General features: G+C 40.6%; 2 protein-coding genes across 5 annotated transcripts; one reads left to right on the top strand and one right to left on the bottom strand.

Annotated features, from left to right (window-relative positions):
• Positions 1-55: 55 nt before the first annotated feature.
• On the bottom strand, positions 56-4,741 carry rps27l (ribosomal protein S27 like). 3 transcript variants are annotated; one of them, XM_029115143.2, is made up of 4 exons: positions 4,663-4,741; positions 3,281-3,389; positions 3,052-3,162; positions 56-295 (listed from the first exon to the last, which is right to left on the bottom strand). In XM_029115143.2, exons 2-4 carry the CDS (start codon positions 3,297-3,299, stop codon positions 267-269), a joined length of 159 nt encoding a protein of 52 aa, XP_028970976.1. In that variant the 5' UTR covers positions 3,300-3,389; positions 4,663-4,741; the 3' UTR covers positions 56-266. The 3 variants fall into 3 exon arrangements, with proteins under 3 accessions (XP_028970976.1, XP_012987162.1, XP_028970975.1); XM_013131708.2 differs by lacking the exon at positions 4,663-4,741 and adding an exon at positions 4,146-4,217; XM_029115142.2 differs by lacking the exon at positions 4,663-4,741 and adding an exon at positions 3,605-3,839.
• Positions 4,742-7,155: 2,414 nt separating this feature from the next.
• LOC105007100 (ras-related protein Rab-8B) lies at positions 7,156-19,226 on the top strand. Of its 2 annotated transcripts, XM_010865897.4 has the most exons (8): positions 7,156-7,358; positions 7,616-7,676; positions 9,041-9,101; positions 9,495-9,572; positions 12,466-12,555; positions 15,630-15,695; positions 15,997-16,047; positions 17,401-19,226. In XM_010865897.4, exons 1-8 carry the CDS (start codon positions 7,235-7,237, stop codon positions 17,506-17,508), a joined length of 639 nt encoding a protein of 212 aa, XP_010864199.1. In that variant the 5' UTR covers positions 7,156-7,234; the 3' UTR covers positions 17,509-19,226. The 2 variants fall into 2 exon arrangements, with proteins under 2 accessions (XP_010864199.1, XP_010864200.1); XM_010865898.5 differs by lacking the exon at positions 7,616-7,676 and having other exon boundaries at positions 7,181-7,358.
• Positions 19,227-21,158: the final 1,932 nt, after the last annotated feature.

Genomic DNA, 21,158 nt, shown 5'->3' with positions numbered 1-21,158 from the left:
GACGCGACACACAGGAACTATTCCAATTCAGCAGGCTCATAAAATGAAGACGATGCATCATGAGTAAGGCTTTATTCCGAAGTGGACTGATGGTAAAAAGATGAGCCATATATAAGGTTACAAATCAAAACGACTGCATTATTTCACTTCCGTCACTGCAATGATTGAACAGTTAAGGCATCGATCATAGATCTCTGGCATGATGTTGATCCGTGAAATGATGTCACACTGTCTGCTTAACATGAGCTGTCACACTGTCATCATCCTCAGTGCTGCTTCCTCCTGAAAGAGCAACCTGAACAGACACAGTCAGTCATACAACTTGGACAACAGACATTGACTACAGACAGCGACATCGTATACTGTATATAGCAGGAAAAGAGGTTAAGTTACTGTTTGATATGGTTTATTGTTAATCTTTACAAATGAATCAAACTGACAGCTAGGTCTCTTACAGCAGAGTTTTATATTACATATAAATGCATATACAAAATACACAATGAAACACCATTAAGAAAAGCAATCACAAATGGCTGTAATCACATTTATCAGACATTTGACCTGCCTAATAGGCACCAGTGCTTCTAGCTTAAGGACACTGCAAGACATTCCGTAAAGGGCGTAGTGGTTAAAAGCAGTTTCACCAAACTCTGAATAAGCCCATAGTTCTTCGTGGACTAGTCAGTCCAGTGAGTGTGCCGAGTATGATTAACTCACTGCACTTTCATTTCTTTACACAAAATTAAAGCCTTTGCAGCCTTACATACAAAATACAGTCAACCAGTCTGGTTCTTCTGGAGGTCAGCATCAGTAATGAAACACAGAGCTGCATGACAGACTGGATCCAGAGGTTTCAATTCTGATGCCGAACCATGCATACACAGAACACCACCATAATCTGGAACCAACATAATTGGGCTGGACAATTGTTTCTATGCAGAGATGACGGACATGATTTTCTTCTACAAAATAAATGTATTTTAATTTACCAAATCCCACTGTATATGTAGGAATGCAATATTTTACAGAACAGTTCAAGGTAATAGTAATTTTGAAATCATCCAAACCTAGGTTATGGGACCAAGAGAACAGAAAATTATTAATTTTATTAGCGTTTACCACGGACAGTACCAGACCCTCAGGAAGGTCTACCCTCTAGGGTTCTTCACAGTCAAAAGTGTCTACGGTTGATCGATACAGATGGTACAACAAAAACAACAACGGTTGTGGATGTAAGAGTATTTAAATCCGAATAGGAGGTCTGGTGCAAACTAACAGGCAGGGCACAGTGTATAATAAATAATAATAACCGTGCAATACAACACTAGTCTGCAGAGAGACACCCCACTTGTTGGTCACTGACATAGATGAGCTCTGACAAACCAGGTTCCTGTCAGTGACATTTCTAGACATACTGTAGTCGGCAGGGTATTCTAGTCATACTGTAGATGGCAGGGTATTCTAGTCATACTGTAGATGGCAGGGTATTCTAGTCATACTGTAGATGGCAGGGTATTCTAGTCATAGTGTAGACGGCAGGGTATTCTAGTCATACTGTAGATGGCAGGGTATTCTAGTCCTACTGTAGACGGCAGGGTATTCTAGTCATAGTGTAGATGGCAGGGTATTCTAGTCATACTGTAGTCGGCAGGGTATTCTAGTCCTACTGTAGACGGCAGGGTATTCTAGTCATACTGTAGACGGCAGGGTATTCTAGTCCTACTGTAGACGGCAGGGTATTCTAGTCATAGTGTAGATGGCAGGGTATTCTAGTCATACTGTAGTCAGCAGGGTATTCTAGTCCTACTGTAGACGGCAGGGTATTCTAGTCATACTGTAGACGGCAGGGTATTCTAGTCCTACTGTAGATGGCAGGGTATTCTAATCATAGTGTAGATGGCAGGGTATTCTAGTCCTACTGTAGACGGCAGGGTATTCTAGTCCTACTGTAGATGGCAGGGTATTCTAATCATAGTGTAGATGGCAGGGTATTCTAGTCATACTGTAGATGACAGGGTATTCTAGTCATACTGTAGACGGCAGGGTATTCTAGTCATACTGTAGACGGCAGGGTATTCTAGTCATACTGTAGATGGCAGGGTATTCTAATCATACTGTAGATGGCAGGGTATTCTAGTCATACTGTAGATGGCAGGGTATTCTAGTCATAGTGTAGACGGCAGGGTATTCTAGTCATACTGTAGATGGCAGGGTATTCTAGTCCTACTGTAGACGGCAGGGTATTCTAGTCATAGTGTAGATGGCAGGGTATTCTAGTCATACTGTAGTCGGCAGGGTATTCTAGTCCTACTGTAGACGGCAGGGTATTCTAGTCATACTGTAGACGGCAGGGTATTCTAGTCCTACTGTAGATGGCAGGGTATTCTAATCATAGTGTAGATGGCAGGGTATTCTAGTCCTACTGTAGACGGCAGGGTATTCTAGTCATACTGTAGATGACAGGGTATTCTAGTCATACTGTAGATGGCAGGGTATTCTAGTCATACTGTAGATGGCAGGGTATTCTAGTTATACTGTAGACGGCAGGGTATTCTAGTCATACTGTAGACGGCAGGGTATTCTAGTCATACTGTAGACGGCAGGGTATTCTAGTCATAGTGTAGATGACAGGGTATTCTAGTCATACTGTAGACGGCAGGGTATTCTAGTCATACTGTAGATGGCAGGGTATTCTAGTCATAGTGTAGATGACAGGGTATTCTAGTCATACTGTAGACGGCAGGGTATTCTAGTCATACTGTAGACGGCAGGGTATTCTAGTCATACTGTAGTCAGCAGGGTATTCTAGTCATACTGTAGATGGCAGGATATTCTAGACGCACGGTACATGCCAGTATATTTTAAGTCCCCCATACACATAACACCCAGCATACCAACCAACAGGACCTGCTGAGTACAGTACATCTGAAAATAAAAGCTCACTTTTGTTATGTTGCAGATCAGAGATGACAGGTTAGTTACAATAGCCTGTGTGTTAAATACTGACATGCAGTCTGGTAAATTATTGTAAATGAATAGCTGATGACCTACCCTCAGTGAGTCTTGCCTTTCCTCCGGTTGGCTGGCAGAGAACAGTGGAGCATCCAACACAAAGTACCACGGTCTGGGCATGGCTAAACACTGTGGTGATTTTATAGCAGCCTGGGAGATGAGACACATTCAATCTAAACAAAAATATCTCCAAACTATCTTATTGGAAGGTGAGTTTCCTTCAATTGTCTAAATGCATTCATTACACACCTAATATTTCATAACATACCTGGGCACTTAACATCCATGAAGTAGGAGTTAGGGCATTGAACGAGGCGTTTCTTCTTATGTTGTCTTCTCTCCAACTCCACAGAAGGGTGGAGTAGGTCTCTGGCTAACTGAAATAATAGGTCGTTTGTTGAGTTAATAAATAATATTCAAGGTATAGACACAACTATCAGCAGTATAAACAATAACAATTTGGGTGACCTTTATTCTCATGAAAATTTGCGGTCGAGGGTTATCCCGTACTGTACAGTTACGTTTTACGTCATGTTGTACTTGTATTCCTGAGTTTTAAACAAGGTTTAAAGCCTATGCAGGGTAATTTTACCTTTACTTAATTAAGAAACATTCCGTCTGAAACAGGCTGTTTCGCTTCTGATTTGATACATCACCGTGAAAAGTAACTAAAGCAGAACTCATTAGCTGTACGCAGTACATTTCTCGCTGGTTAGTTAACTACATATTTATTAACAATGTACGTGGCCAAATCGTGCCACAGCTGTCTTGGGGCGATGCCAAAGATTTACAGTCGCGTAACGTTGTGGCTAGCTGCAGCAACGTGTGTTCGCTAACTAGTTAAATAGCAGCATACATTTCCCTGTGCTTAAAACCCTTAAAAAGTTCGAACAGTAGCCGGATTATAGTCTATGCTAAACTTTGATCGGACACATGCACAGAACCATTTACTCTGACCCGAGACACTAGCTAACGTTAGCTAGCTTGCGCCATGTGCTGCAACAACAAATACATCACAACTATTTCTGATAATATTAATTTAATTATCTGGCAGCACCTTGATTTCAAGTACGGATGACATGCCTGTCAACAACAAATACCTGCTATAGCAAGAGTAATCTATGACAACTTACTGGCATTTTACCGTTTGGGCTCACTCTGCATGTATATCTTGCTAGCTAACTCTGCTCTGATTTGATTGGTCGGGGGGGGGGGATACCACCCACTAGGTTGCCATGGATGATTGTAAATCTCCACAATTGTTATTAATTATTAGCTAAACCCTCTTGTAACTAAAGTAACAATTACATTTTGGAGGTGAAAACAAGCAAACTAATGAAACAATAACGAGTTGTTTTAATTAGTGCTGACAGTCTGACTTGTGACTATCAGTGAATATTTATTTTAGGGATATCCTAACCACTGGCAATCTTTGGGTTTGTGCTTCTTTGAAAAATGTTGCTACAATTGTTGCTACTATCTACAGTTAATGTAACAGTAAAAGTAACCAGTCTAATTAGTGACAATACTTTGTATATGTCTACTATGCTAGTGCACAGAATATCTTTAAAACGTTGTCTTCCCATTCAACATGCGAGAGTGTCTACTTAATATCCATCGCATAATCTACCTAATATACAGCACAATTACCTGGCTGTAACATTAGTAATGTAGCATAATAACTTTGCTGCATGTGTGAAAACGACCTCCCAACGGCTGCTTCTTTTGCGATTAACATGGATTTCACTGTAAGCAACCCAAGAAAACTGCATAGATCATAACATACCTTACACTACCGTTCTCCTAGCAGCAGGATATTATCCTGGCAGCACTAACACAGATTTACTTTTTCAAAATAAATACTTTTTCAAAAGCCATCATTGAAAAAAATCATAATATTCGAAAGTGTATGTTTTTCTTAAAGCAAAAGAATAATGATTAGAAACAAATAAATATGTATATATTTTATATTTTATTTTGTGTTTCTCAAACCATTCCTGAATAATTTTTGCTTTGTGGCAAGGCACATTATCCTGCTGAAAGAGGTTAATTCCATCAGGGAATACCGTTGCCATGAAAGGGTGCACATGGTCTGCAACTATGCTAAGGTAGGTGGTACGTGTCAAAGTAACATCCACATGAATGGCAGGACCCAAGGTTTCCCAGCAGAACATTGCCCAAAGCATCACACTGCCTCCGCCGGCTTGCCTTCTTCCCATAGTGCATCCTGGTGCCAAGTGTTCTCCAGGTAAGCAACGCACACGCACCCAGCCATCCACATGAGGTAAAAGAAAACATGATTCATCAGACCAAGCCACCTTCTTTCATTGATCCGTGGTCCAGTTCTGATGCTCACATGCCCATTGTAGGTGTTTTCGGCAGTGGACAGGGGTCAGCATGGGCACCCTGACTGGTCTGTGGCTACGCAGCCCCATACACAACAAACAGTGATGCATTGTGTGTTCTTACACCTTCCTATCAGTACCGCCATTAACTTTCTCAGAAATTTGAGCTACAGTGACTCGTCTGTTGGATTGGACCACACAGACCAGCCTTTACTTCCCATGTGCATTATTGAGCCTTGGCCGTCCATGACCCTGTCGCCGGTTCAACGTTTTTCCTTCCTTGGACCACTTTTGATCGGTACTGACCACTGCAGGCTGGGAACACCCCACAAGGGCTGCAGTTTTGGAGATGTTCTGACCCAGTCGTCTAGCCATCACAATTTGTCTCCTGTCAAAGTTGCTCAGATTTTCTTGCCCATTTTTCCTGCTTCTAACACATCAACTTTGAGGACAGAATGTTCACTTGCTGCCTAATATATCCCACCCACTGACAGGTGCCATGATAACGAGATTATCAGTGTTATTCACTTCACCTGTCAGTGGTCATAATGTTATGGCTGATCGGGGTATATTGCCTTATAAAAAAAAATAGACGTTGTGCCATGGAACATGGCATTCGAGAATTACTAGGGTATAAAGAATCCATATAGAGTGTCAATCATAATTCCTGAAAGTGTGAGATCTGAAGAACAGGTTCTCATCTGTAGTAATTAGGCTTGACTTCACTTTCCTTCCCCACACTAAAGATAATGGCTCTGTGATTGAACAAAATAGCTGCTGGCTCTACCCTGTATTTCCTCCATTCATTGACACAATATATGGATTCTTTATACCCTAATCCATAGGTTTTCAAGCCTCCCCTGGGGACCCCCCAGCCATTCCATCTATTAGATGGATCCCAGAGCTAATTCTTAATTAATTAACAAGCCCTTACCTGTGGAATCAGATGAGCTATTTCAGGGCAAAAACCAAACTCAATCCCCTTTATGTTTAAGCCTGGATCTTGGGACATCCAGGAGCAAATGGTTGGACAACCTCAGGGCTCTAACTGGAGAATGGCGGTGTAAGAGTTCAGCCGGATACGGTGGCACCAACCCATTTAAAACCTTGAAAACAAGCAATAAAATCTTTAAATCAATCCTGAAACGGACAGGAAGCCATTGGAGGGAGGCCAATACTGTTATGTGTTCACGCTTTCTTTTTCCAAAGACGAGCAGCTGCATTTTGTACTATATTGGAGCAGATTCAGAAATGACTGTTCTACCCCCATGTACAAAAAATTACAATAATCTTGCAGAGAGGTGATAAAAGCATGGATAACTTTCTCTAAAAATGTTTGGGAGAGAGATAGACCTTAACCTTTGCTAAAAGTCTTAACAGAAAGAAGCTAGTTCTTTCTGAACTCATCTGCCTTTCAACTTGCCAGGTGAGTACTTCTCGAAAGCTGTGTTCCACGGCACAACATCTAGGGTTTTTGCATCAGGCCAAATTCAGGTACAGAGTCTTGCATATTTTTGTGGTTTAATTATTTTTTTAAACCTATATAAATCTTATATTATGTGCTCTTTGCGTTCATTAGAAAACTTTTTAAAATGTATTTTCTTTACACTTTACCATCTTCAGAACGACTTATACGCTATGCAATATATTGACATTGGCACTTTTATTCTGAAGGCTTCCTCATTGCAACACGATTATGACGTCATCTTTAGTGCTGCTGGCAGAACACTAGTATACCTTACTGGGAGAGATTACATGACGTCACCCCCCCCCCCCCCATTCCCTACCAGCCAGACAGCCGGGGAGGTTTTGGAGGTGTTGACTTGGCTGGAGGACTCTTATTTCATTGTCATAATTAACCAAGGACGGTGTTTTAAATGGCTAAAACGTACGATTATCTGTTCAAACTTCTGCTGATCGGAGATAGCGGTGTCGGGAAGACATGTTTACTCTTCAGGTTCAGCGAAGACGCCTTCAACACCACCTTTATTTCAACAATCGGTTAGTTCAAGGAATCACCGGCTCCGTGTGTGTTGCGGTATAGCGTTTAGCCGGTTTGGCTGAGATTTAAAGAGACAAATTATTGTTCCTTTATGAGAGCTCCTATTGGTTAATACAGTAACCTGACCCAATAAATGTTGACTTTAATATGCTTTCCCTTTGTTTATAAGCTATCCTTCTCCGTACAGCACTATACGACCTATTATTAGAATGGTCATATAAGCACAACTGCACATCATCTTTGTCTCTGATTTCAGGAATTGATTTCAAAATAAGAACAATAGAGCTAAACGGGAAGAGAGTAAAGCTGCAGATATGGTAGGTCTGCCTCCACGACATTCTACACATATATACTTCCACAGCTCTCCAACAGTGCATTCTGTAACTGTCATATTAACCAGGCCTACATTATATCTTAAAGGGAATATATCTGTAATAGCCAGACCTACATTATATCTTATCGAGAATATATATGTAAAGACAAACCTACATTATGTCATATAGAGAATATATCTGTCATAAAAACAACCTATATAATAACTTAATCACATAGGTAATATAGACTTTATTGCCTACATTCATTATAATTGAGTTGCACAGAATAATATTTGTTATAGCCAGGCCTACATCACAAGTTAATCACATAAAGGAATATAAATATTATAGCCAGGCCTACATTATAAGTTATTCACATAGAGGAATATAAATATTATAGCCAGGCCTACATTATAAGTTATTCACATAGAGGAATATAAATATTATAGCCAGGCCTACATTATAAGTTAATCACATAGAGGAATATAAATATTATAGCCAGGCCTACATTATAAGTTATTCACATAGAGGAATATAAATATTATAGCCAGGCCTACATTATAAGTTATTCACATAGAGGAATATAAATATTATAGCCAGGCCTACATTATAAGTTATTCACATAGAGGAATATAAATATTATAGCCAGGCCTACATTATAAGTTATTCACATAGAGGAATATAAATATTATAGCCAGGCCTACATTATAAGTTATTCACATAGAGGAATATAAATATTATAGCCAGACCTACATTATAAGTTATTCACATAGAGGAATATAAATATTATAGCCAGGCCTACATTATAAGTTAATCACATGGGGGAATTGCCAGCCCTACATCACTTCCTAGCTTGTAATTGGAGTGTGAAACAGTAGAGATGGATGGCTTATTTCCCCTGCTAACATGCCTGGCTATCCCTATGCCTTTTTAATACTTAAATAGATAACCTTAACCCTGGCAAACTCTAACTTAACCTAACCGATGCTAACCGTAACCCTAACCCTATAACCCTGGCTAACCCTAACCCTGGCTAACCCTATAACCCTGGCTAACCCTATAACCATGGCTAACCTTATAACCATGGCTAACCCTATAACCCTGGCTAACCCTATAACCATGGCTAACCCTATAACCATGGCTAACCCTATAACCCTGGCTAACCCTATAACCCTGGCTAACCCTTTAATCCCGGAAAACCCTATAACCCTGGCTAACCCTATCCCTGGCTAACCCTATCCCTGGCTAACCCTAACCCTGGCTTACCCTATCCCTGGCTAACCCTATCCCTGGCTAACCCTATCCCTGGCTAACCCTAACCCTGCAGCCACAGTACGTGTGACATTTTTTAACATTGTGTTTCCCAGGGACACAGCTGGCCAGGAGCGGTTTAGGACAATCACTACAGCCTATTACAGAGGGGCCATGGTTAGTGACTTGGCTGATACCTGATTTACCTTGGATTGCATCTGTGGGGACATCTATGTCTTTATTTTCTTTATATAGTTAGCAGTGGCTTCTGTAAAAGACATGAGATACAGGAAAAAAGACATGGTATGCTTTAAAAACATGGCATGTAGTAAAGAGATATGCGATGTAGTATAGACACATGACATGTAGTAAAGCCAATCACTTGTTGTAAAGACACATGACATGCTGTTAAGAGAAATGCTATGTAGTAAAAGATATGATAAAACCAAGACATGATATGTAGTAAAGAGACATAAGATGCAGTAGAGACATGAGTTGCATTGGAGACATGAGATGTAGTAAAGAGATCTGAAATGCAGATATCAGATGCCGTTTTCTGGTATTTTGCAGGGCATTATGTTAGTGTATGACATCTGCAATGAGAAGTCCTTTGAGAACATAAAGAACTGGATCCGGAACATTGAGGAGGTGAGTATTTCTAAACATATGGCTCTGAGTAATGGTATACATTTTTATTAAAATAATCTTATGTTAACTGTCTGTTGTCACAGTTACTAATGCTTGTTTTTTGTCTCATTCTGTACATGGAATGTTGATTTTCTAGGGTCTGCAGTCAAACAGTAGATGGTCTATACTAGTAGGCTTGTCTAACAGCTACTGTTTGTCTTATTGTTTGTCTTATTGTACCTAGTACCTGTTATGCTGATATAGTTATCTACTTTACAACAGTTCTTAATTACCTAATAGTTATTTTTCTGTTATGTTGTCTTCTTTACAACAGTGCTAATTAACATACCTTGTAGCTATGTTGCTGTTATGTTTTTATCTTCATCAATCAATCAATTACATTTATTTTATAAAGACATTTTAATCACATTTTACACCAAACGCTTTTGTACAACCTAGTAGCTATGTTGCTGTTATTTTGACTGTACAACAGAAGTAGTTTACCTAGAGACTATGTTCCTGTTACGTTGTCTTCTTTACAACAGTTCAGTACTAACCTCCCTGATAGCTACGTTGCTTTGACGTTGTCTTCTTTCCAACAGTTCAGCACTAACCTCCCTGATAGCTATGTTGCTTTGATGTTGTCTTCTTTACAGCAGTTCAGTACTAACCTCCCTGATAGCTACGTTGCTTTGACGTTGTCTTCTTTACAACAGTTCAGTACTAACCTCCCTGATAGCTACGTTGCTTTGACGTTGTCTTCTTACCAACAGTTCAGTACTAACCTCCCTGATAGCTATGTTGCTTTGACGTTGTCTTCTTTACAACAGACGCTAGAGTACCTAGTAACCATGTTACTTTGCAACAGTATTCATCTTTTTTGGAAGCTATGCTGCACAGGCAATGTGTTCTTTACAAAAGTACTACTCTACCTAATAGCTATGTTTCTGTTATGTTGTCTTCTTTACAGTAGTTATGTGCTACTACTAGCCTAATGATATGTTGTCTTCTTTAAAACCATGCTAATCTTTCCGGGAGCTGTTGCTATTATGTCTTATTACTTGTTTACAGCTGTGGTAGACTACATGGTAACTCTGTTGCTATTTTATTGTCTTTTTTACAACAGTTCTTGTGTACCTACAGTTGTGCATAGGTTTGCATACCCTGGCAGAAATTGTGAAATTCTGAAAATATGACTGATCATGCAAACATATATTTTCTTGAAGGATAGTGATCATATGAAGCCATTTATTATCACATAGTTTGGCTCCTTTTTAAATCATAATGATAACAGAAATCACCCAAATGGCCCTGTTCAAAAGTTTACATACCCTTGAATGTTTGGCCTTGTTACAGACACACAAAGTGACACACACAGGTGAAAATAGCAATTAAAGGTGAATTTCCCACACCTGTGGCTTTTAATTGCGGTTAGTGTCTGTATAAATAGTTTTTTAGCTCTCACATGTATGCACTGAGCAGGCTGGATACTGAGCCATGGGGAGCAGAAAAGAACTGTCCAGAGACCTGCATAACAAGGTAATGGAACATTATAAAGATGGAAAAGGATATAAAAAGATATCCAAAGCCTTGCAAATGCCAGTCAGTATTGTTCAATCACTTATTAAGAAGTGGAAAATTCGGGTATTTCTTGATACCAAGCCAAGAAAGATTTCAGCCAAAACATGCTAGAAGAATTGTTAGGGATACAAAGAAAATCCCACTGGTAACCTCAGGAGAAATCCAGGCTTCTCTGGAAAAAGACGGTGTGGTTGTTTCAAAGGAGCACAATACGAGGTTACTTGAACAAAAATGAGCTGCGTGGTCGAGTTGCGCCAATGCCACTAAAAAGCCAGTTTATAATATGCCCGACAACACCTTGACATGGCTCACAGCTTCTGGCACACTGTAATTTGGAGTGACGAGACCAAAATAGAGCTTTATGGTCACAACCAAGAAGCGCTATATTTGGAGAGGTGTGAACAAGGCCTATAAGGAACAGAATACCATTCCCACTGTGAAGCATGGTGGTGGCTTACTGATGTTTTTTTTGGGGGGGGGGGGGGGGTGATCTCTAAAGGCACAGGGAATCTTGTGAAAATTGATGGCAAGATAAATGCAGCATGTTATCAGAAAATACTGGCAAACAATTAGCATTTTTCTGTACGAAAGCTGTGCATGGGAAGCTTTTATACTTTCCAGCACGATAATGACCCTAAGCACAAGGCTAAGTTGACCCTCCAATGGTTATAGCAGAAAAAGGTGAAGGTTCTTTAGTGGCCATCACAGTCCCCTGACCTTAATATCATCGAGCCACTCTGGGGAGATCTCAGACGTGCTGTTCATGCAAGACGACCAAAGACTTTGCATTACCTGGAGGCATTTTGCAGAGACAAATGGGCTGCTATACCCCCTGCAAGAATTCAGGGCCTCATAGACAACTATTACAAAAGACTGCACGCTGTCATTGATGCTAATACACAGTATTAAGAACTAAGGGTATGCAGACTTTTGGGGTCAGTTAATTTTTTTATTTGTTGCAATGTTTTGTGATTGCCATTCTGATGTGATGTGCCATTCTGTTATGACCTACAGTTGAATGTGAATCCCATAAGACATAAAAGACAGGTGTTTTGCTCACTCATATTTTCTTTGCAAATGGTATATATCTTATCAATTCTCCAAGGATATGCAGAATTTTGAGCACAACTCTAGAAGCTATGCTGTTGTTACATTGTCTTCTCAAAAGTTCTGTGCTAGACTTCTTTACAACAGTCCTAATGTAGCTAGGAGCTATGTTGCTGTTAAGTTGTCTATTGATGCTCATATCAACTGTCCCCAGCATGTACTGCTGGTAGTATCATCAGAGTGGGTCCTTCTCATCTTGCTGAATGTTGTGCCTTCCTCCCTGTAGCACGCGTCATCTGATGTGGAAAAGATGATCCTGGGAAATAAATGTGACATGACTGACCGAAGACAGGTGTCTAGAGAACGAGGGGAGAAGGTGGGTCTACCTAGCAGTCGCTGATGGTACTGCCTGGCCAATGAAGTGAAATTATCACATGAAATTTTACAATGGAGGATCTCACCCCTCTCCTCAGGGACCCACAGCCATTCCATGTATTTGATCTATTACCGAGCTAGCACACCTGATCAGACCTGTCAGCTAATCATCAGTTCCTTGACTAGTGAATCAGGTGTGTCTGTTCAGGGCTACAAAAAAATGTGAAGTGTCTGGTGGTCCCTAGCCTGGCTGATGCAACCTACGTTAGTGACAACGCTGTGACCCAATGCTTTGAACAGGAGTCTGCTGTAACCACAATATTCACAAAATGGGAATTTTGATTGGTTCTCATCTACTAGCTATTTGCATGCACAATTCCGCAGTCTTCCTGATCCACACATTGCGCCAAATATTTGGGTTAGGGTTAGTTATTTATCATGCCAGTTTGGTTTCGTGTGGTGGTGCTTCAGTAAAAGATAGATCATGATGAATTCAATTTGAAATAGGGATATCAAAATCAGGAGGACTTAGAGTCAGATGTAAGCCAGGCTATGGGGTCCCTGAGTGGAGAGTTGAAAACCTACAGATGGGTGACAAATGGTTGGAAAAACTAACAAAGTGTCTAAGTAAAGTCAGAAGGCTCAGCGGCAGCTCGCCAGAGATTTGCAAGTTGAGCGAGCGGACAGTGTGCGAGCGGACGTAACACATCGGTCCAAAATCTCCCATAGGTATTGAAGATCTTGTGACTGCGAAGGCTGTAGCATATGATTCACATAACTTTCATACTTATCAAACTATTCAGTGGCCTCCAATTGTTCTCTGTGGATGGAGGCATTGTCATCCAGGAAGTGACCCAATAATTAACCCATTTTCAAAGTCACTTAGATCCTTTTATCTTGCCACCTTGATCCACAATGGAGGTGAACTGGGCTGCTCAGCATTTTTATACATGCCAGAGAGCATAATCAGATGTTAACTGTTTATTTGTATCATGCAGTACACCTGTATGGAAGCATCTGCATGTGTTCCTCAACTCATTCAGGTTTTTCCTTTCATTTGTCACTTGCTTGACGGGTTCTAAACAGAGCTCTTTTACAACCCTGTTTCCAAAAAAGTTTGGATGCTGCGTAAAATGTCAATTTAAAGAGAATGCAATGATGTGCAAATCATTTAAACCCAATATTCAATAGAAAATTGTTTCTTGAAAAATGACTTTGACAAGGGCCAAATTGTGCTAGCTAGACAACTGGGTCAGAGCATCTCCAAAACTGCAACCCTTGTGGGGTGTTCCCGGTCTGCAGTGGTCAGTACCTATCAAAAGTGGTCCAAGGAAGGAAAAGCGTTGAACTGGCGACAGGGTCATGGGCGGCCAAGGCTCACTGATGCACGTGGGCTGGCCTGTGTGGTCCGATCCAACAGACGAGCTACTGCAGCTCAAATTGCTGAAAAAGTTAATGGTGGTACTGATAGGAAGGTGTAAGAACACACAATGCATCACAGTTTGTTGCGTATGGAGCTGACCAGTCAGGATGTCCATGCTGACCCCTGTCCACTGCCAAAAGCGCCTACAATGGGCATGTGAGCATCACAACTGGACCATGGAAGAATGTAAGAAGGTGGCCTGGTCGATAAATTACATTTTCTTTTACATCATATGGATGGCTGGGTGCGTGTGTGTTGCTTACTCGGAGAACACATGGCACCAGGATGCACTATGGGAAGAAGGCAAGCCGGCGGAGGTCTTGGTGCCAGATACCACAGCACACCTTCAGAGGTCTAGTGGAGTCCATGCCTTGACGGGTCAGGGCTGTTTTGGTGACAAATGGGGGACCCACACAATATTAGGCAGGTGGTTATAATGTATATGCCCACTTTGAATTTGATGCAAGCAACACATTTTAAAAGAGTTTGAACAGATTTTTTTAAATCATGGATGCCGCGTCCTCCGGACTCAGGAACCATCCAGCTTGTTATCAGCGCACAGTTCAAAAGCCAACATCTGTGATGGTATTGGGGCACATTAGTGCACATGGCATGAGTGACTTGCACATCTGTCAAGGCACCATTAATGCTGAACAATATACACAGGTTTTGGAGCAACGTATGCTGCCATCCAGACTTCTTCAGGGAAGGCCTTGTTTATTTCAGCAAGACAATACCAAGTCACGTTCTGCACATATTACAACAGCATGGCTCAGTAGTAAAATAGTCCGGGTGCTAAACTGGTCTGCCTGCAGTCCTGACCTGTCACCCATTGAAAACATTTGGCTCATTATGAAACAAAAAATACTACAAAGGAATCCCCGAACTGTTGAGTAGCTAAAATCCAATATCAAGCAATAATGGGAAAACATTTCACTTTCAAAACTACAGCAGCTGGTCTTCCCGAACGCATACAGAGTATTGTTAAAAAAAGAGGTGATGCAACACAGTGGTGAACATGCCAAATTTTTTTGAAACGTGTATCTGGCGTCAAATTCAAAATGGACATGTATTTTTCAGTTTCAGCATTTAATTTGTTGTCTTCATCTCATCTTAATCCGCTTATCCGGTATCGGGTCACGGGGGCAGCAGCTCCAGCAGGGGACCCCAAACTTCCCTTTCCCGAGCCACATTTGCCAGCTCTGACTGGGGGATCCCAAGGCGTTCCCAGGCCAGTGTCGAAATATAATCTCTCCACCTAGTCCTGGGCCTACCCCGAGGTCTCCTCCCAGCTGGACGTGCCTGGAACACCTACCCAGGGAGACGTCCTGGGGGCATCCTTACCAGATGCCCGAACCACCTCACCTGGCTCCTTTCGACGCAAAGGAGCAGCGGCTCTACTCCGAGTTCCTCACGGATGGCTGAGCTTCTCACCCTATCCCTAAGGGAGAAGCCAGCCACCCTTCTGAGAAAACCCATTTCAGCCGCTGTCTTTGTGTTATTTTCAATTAAATATACAGATAAATGAGTTGCACATCATTGCATTCTGTTTTTATTTACATTATACGCAGCGTCTCAACTTTATGGGTTTTACTTGTGAAATGTTTTATGTTCTTGTTTTTCAGTAATTATGTATTTTTACATTTTTGTAGTTGGCAATAGATTATGGAGTGAAGTTCTTGGAGACGAGTGCAAAGTCCAGCTTAAATGTGGAAGAGGTAAATTGACTATGGGCCTATTTTACAGACACAGATTAAGCCAAGTGCAGGACTAAAATATTAAGCTCAATGTACTTCTCGATTGAGTTAGATTTTTATTTGTCCTAGACTAGGGTTAACCTATTTCTGGGAAACTGTCACTTTGAGGTTTAAGTTTATATATTTCAGAATTCACTTATTTTTCAGATGGATTTTACCAAATAATTTACATTTTTGTTCTATTGCATTAGAAAAACCTTTTAGCAAAAACTAGTGATAATGATGTGCTGTGTTTTACATCCTGCCATCCCTCTCTACTCAGGCATTTTATACTGTGGCAAGAGACATCATGGACAGCCTGGACAGTAAAACGGTATGTAGATAAACGCAAACCTGATGAAAATAGGGGTTTCAAATCAGAGGTGTAAAAGGTAAAAGTACTTGGCTGTGTTCACCAGTTTAGGGAAGTTGCTTATTTAGACCTAAATGACCAGGGCCCGGTTTCCCGATAGCGTAGCACGTAGGATGGTTTAACGATACACGTTGCCTTAAGTGGGACTTTGTTACGACATACTTACGCCTGTTTCTCAAACCACCACGTAAGTCGCTCTTTATGAAGTGCATCGTAAGTACCACGTTATGGCCGTTTGGAATAGAATTAGGCCATCTATCTGGCATGGAATGGAATTATGCCATGAATACGTTTTGAAATAGCCTATTGCATTTCGATAGAGCTACTTATCAGAAGCATTTAATATCGCTGGCGATGTATTCAACTACTTCAAGTAAGAAAATGTAAAACTTAAAGAAGTAGAGAAATATATGGTGGACGAAACTTATTTGCAACCAATGGGGGTGGACTTCAGCCAATCAAAATCATATCTCCGGAAATCGATCACATGACATCCAATTATCAATTCCTCTGGTAGCTATATATAAGTCTCACATAGCAATCAACACACGATTGGTTAACTGGGAATATAAAGCATAGTTGGAAAAATCGATTCTAATTATTTGGAATCGAGAGAAAACAACATGCATTCTAGCATGTTCTTCAATGTTCTTGTTGAGGTAGAGGCACCAGCACCTATCCATCAAATAATAGCAGCAGTACGGTGCGGGCTTTCAGACTCCTGAACGGTTAATTTTGAACACTTTTTCTTAATGAGCCTATTTACTGTTTTACATACCTTTTTCTTTATCCTCAGTTGACCAGTTGCATTCAGTTACATTTACATCCAGTCACGCGCTTATTTAATTTGTCTACATAGATGTCTAAATCAAAACTGTTTTGATACGTTTTATTTGTTCTAATGGCTTGATATTTACTGTTTGCAAACACTCTAATGTTGAGGGAGGCGCTATTTCACAAAAACAGTGAAGTGCCTGTTATGATCGGTTAAGACATCCTAACGAGTGATCCGGAGCACTCGTTAATTAACGAGCGATGTTACCTGCCACTTAAGTAACGATGCTTTCGGGAAATGCACTGATGAAATAACGAGACACTTAGGTGCATCTTACGATCATCTTAGTGCTTCATTAGGTGTTCATTATTACCTTTATTGTTTGAGTACTTTTTACATCTCTGCATAAAATACAAAGAAGAATGATCCTAATTGTCGTATGTGTGTTCTCGTGACAGCAGTCATATGTGTGCTGATGTTAAGAAATGTGAGGTTATTATCTTCCATCATGTCTATACATAGTCTGTCTCACCCAACAGAGTGACACCGATCCACCAGGAGGGGGCACCGGAGGAGCAGTTAAAATCACAGAGAAGCGAATCTCCTCCAAGAAGATCAAATCACTGCTCAAGTGCTCTCTGCTTTAGTGGGTCTGGTTATAGATCTGTTGTTTCTAGATGGCGGTTGTTACTGTAACACCCATAGAGTTGTGGTCAGTGGATCAGCTGGGACGTTTGCTGGATGTCCTGCTGGCCATCACTCAGACATCTGTGCCTCCAGGGCTTTATAGAACCAGCTGAGGTCACCTGATGACCACCACTGTCTAAACACAGCAGGACCTGAGGAAGATGTAGGTCCTGTAACAATGTTCCTGTAACAATGTCTGTTCATGACTTACCTGTCTACTGAGCTCTGACATCACGCAACATCTTGCTGGTCAAGGGAGGAAACAATGACAATCCATTTGTGTTGTCAGTCTGCTGTCTGTCTGTCAGTGCTGCTTGTCTGTCTGTGTGTTTGTGTCTATCTATCTCTTGTTCGTATGTCGGTTTCTGTCCGTCTGTCTGGCTGGCATTCAACCTCCTCCTTCAGACTATAGGAATCAGAATTATACCAGACAGAGATAACATTGGTCATTTAATTGTAATTCTTTGTGATATTTTAAACCCCTATTGAGATTTGTCAGAATATGCAAATCTGTCACTTTTACATCCAGCTGTCAAATGTAGGTTTTGTACAGAGATGCATATTCATGTGATGGTTGTACAGGGACATGTTGTTATGATGCATATTCATGTGATGGTTGTACAGGGACATGTTGTTATGATGCATATTCATATGATGGTTGTACAGGGACATGTTGTTATGATGCATATTCATGTGATGGTTGTACAGGGACATGTTGTTATGATGCATATTCATGTGATGATGGTTGTACAGGGACATGTTGTTATGATGCATATTCATGTGATGGTTGTACAGGGACATGTTGTTATGATGCATATTCATGTGATGATGGTTGTACAGGGACATGTTGTTATGATGCATATTCATATGATGGTTGTACAGGGACATGTTGTTATGATGCATATTCATGTGATGATGGTTGTACAGGGACATGTTGTTGTGATGCATATTCATGTGATGATGGTTGTACAGGAACATGTTATGATGCATATTCATGTGATGGTTGTACAGGGACATGTTGTTATGATGCATATTCATGTGATGATGGTTGTACAGGGACATGTTGTTATGATGCATATTCATGTGATGATGGTTGTACAGGAACATGTTATGATGCATATTCATGTGATGATGGTTGTACAGGGACATGTTGTTGTGATGCTTATTCATGTGATGATGGTTGTACAGGGACATGTTGTTATGATGCATGTTCATGTGATCATGGTTGTACAGGAACATGTTATGATGCATATTCATGTGATCATGGTTGTACAGGGACAGTATTAGTTGCATGTACTATTTCAGAGTATTTGCGTGTCTTTGGAAAGTTACATAATTCTTGTCCTGTTTGTTAAATAACTTTTATTTCTATGTGCACTATAAGCCAGTTAATGTTTTGTGTCTTCTTCCATTTGTTGGACTTGGTCATGTTTGCCATAATTGCAGTATTAGCTTATAGTCTATATGAAGGTTTAAAGAACAATATCAGAATCATTTCAATATTATTGATGTGACACCTGAGAGAGAACCTCTCTCCATTACCTTTTAGGTGTGGTCCCAGACTGTGCCCTCATAAATATTTATTAATCTAATGTTGTTTGTAGGCAGCAGGTTGGTAATAAAAAAAGACATACAACTGTTTGAAAAGTAAAGGTTGTATTAAAGTTTCAATACAGTCCATCATTTGACTTTCCATTATTCATGTAACACTTGCAACACAGGTGGACAAAATAACAGAAACACCTAATGATATACAGGTGCTGGTCATAGAATATCATCAAAAAGTTGATTTATTTAAGTAATTCCATTCAAAAAGTGAAACTTGTATAATGTATACATTCATTCCACACAGACTGATATATTTCAAATGTTTATTTATTTTAATTGTAATGATTATAACTGACAACTAATGAAAATCCCAAATTCAGTATCTCAGAAAATTAGAATATTACTTAAGACTAATACAAAAAAAGGATTTTTAGAAATGTTGGACAACTGAAAAGTATGAACATGAAAAGTATGAGCATGTACAGCACTCAATACTTAGTTGGGGCTCCTTTTGCCTGAATTACTGCAGCAATGCGGCGTGGCATGGAGTCGATCAGTCTGTGGCACTGCTCAGGTGTTATGAGAGCCCAGGTTGTTCTGAAAACATAACTTTGGACCACTCAGCAGCAGTCCAGTCCTTTTTGTCTTTAGCCCAGACGAGACGCTTCTGACACTGTGTCTTGTTCAAGAGTGACTTGACAAAAGGAATGCGAAATCTGAAACCCATATCTTGCAAACGTCTGTGCGTGGTGTTTCTTGAAGCACTGACTCCAGCTGCAGTCCACTCTTTGTGAATCTCCCCCACATTTTTGAATGGGTTTTGTTTCACAATCCTCTCCAGGTTGTGATTATTGCTTGTACACTTTTTTCTACCACATCTTTTCCTTCCCTTCGCATCTCTATTAATGTGCTTGGACACAGAGCTCTGTGAACAGCCAGCCTCTTTAGCTATGACCTTTTGTGTCTTGCCTTCCTTGTGCAAGGTGTCAGTGGTCGTCTTTTGGACATCTGTCAAGTCAGCAGTCTTCCCCATGATTGTGTTGCCTACAGAACTAGACTGAGAGACCATTTAAAGGCCTTTGCAGGTGTTTCGAGTTAATTAGCTGATTAGAGTGTGGCACCAGGTGTCTTCAATATTGAACCTTTTCACAATATTCAAATTTTCTGAGATACTGAATTTGGGGTTTTAATTAGTTGTCAGTTATAATCATCAAAATTAAAAGAAATAAACACTTGAAATACACTCACCTAAAGGATTATTAGGAACACCTGTTAAATTTCTCATTAATGCAATTATCTAATCAACCAATCACATGGCAGTTGTTTCAATGCATTTAGGTGTGTGGTCCTGGTCAAGACAATCTCCTGAACTCCAAACTGAATGTCAAAATGGGAAAGAAAGGTGATTTAAGCAATTTTGAGTGTGGCATGGTTGTTGGTGCCTGACGGGCCAGTCTGAGTATTTCACAATCTGCTCAGTTACTGGGATTTTCACGCACAACCATTTCTAGGGTTTACAAAGAATGGTGTGAAAAGGGAAAACCATCCAGTATGCTGCAGTCCTGTGGGCGAAAATGCCTTGTTGATGCTAGAGGTCAGAGGAGAATGGGCCGACTGATTCAAGCTGATAGAAGAGCAACTTTGACTAAAATAACCACTCGTTACAACCAAGGTATGCAGCAAAGCATTTGTGAAGCCACAACACGCACAACCTTGAGGTGGATGGGCTACAACAGCAGAAGACCCCACCAGGTACCACTCATCTCCACTACAAATAGGAAAAAGAGGCTACAATTTGCACGAGCTCATCAAAATTGGACAGTTGAAGACTGGAAGAATGTTGCCTGGTCTGATGAGTCTCGATTTCTGTTGAGACATTCAGATGGTAGAGTCAATTTGGCGTAAACAGAATGAGAACATGGATCCATCATGCCTTGTTAACACTGTGCAGGCTGGTGGTGGTGGTGTAATGGTGTGGGGGATGTTTTCTTGGCACACTTTAGGCCCCTTAGTTCCAATTGGGCATTGTTTAAATGCCACGGCCTACCTGAGCATTGTTTCT

The sequence above is a fragment of the Esox lucius genome, chromosome 19 (assembly GCF_011004845.1).
Source record: "Esox lucius isolate fEsoLuc1 chromosome 19, fEsoLuc1.pri, whole genome shotgun sequence".
Classification (NCBI taxonomy): Eukaryota; Metazoa; Chordata; class Actinopteri; order Esociformes; family Esocidae; genus Esox; species Esox lucius.
This window is presented reverse-complemented; position numbering and strand designations above follow the sequence as displayed.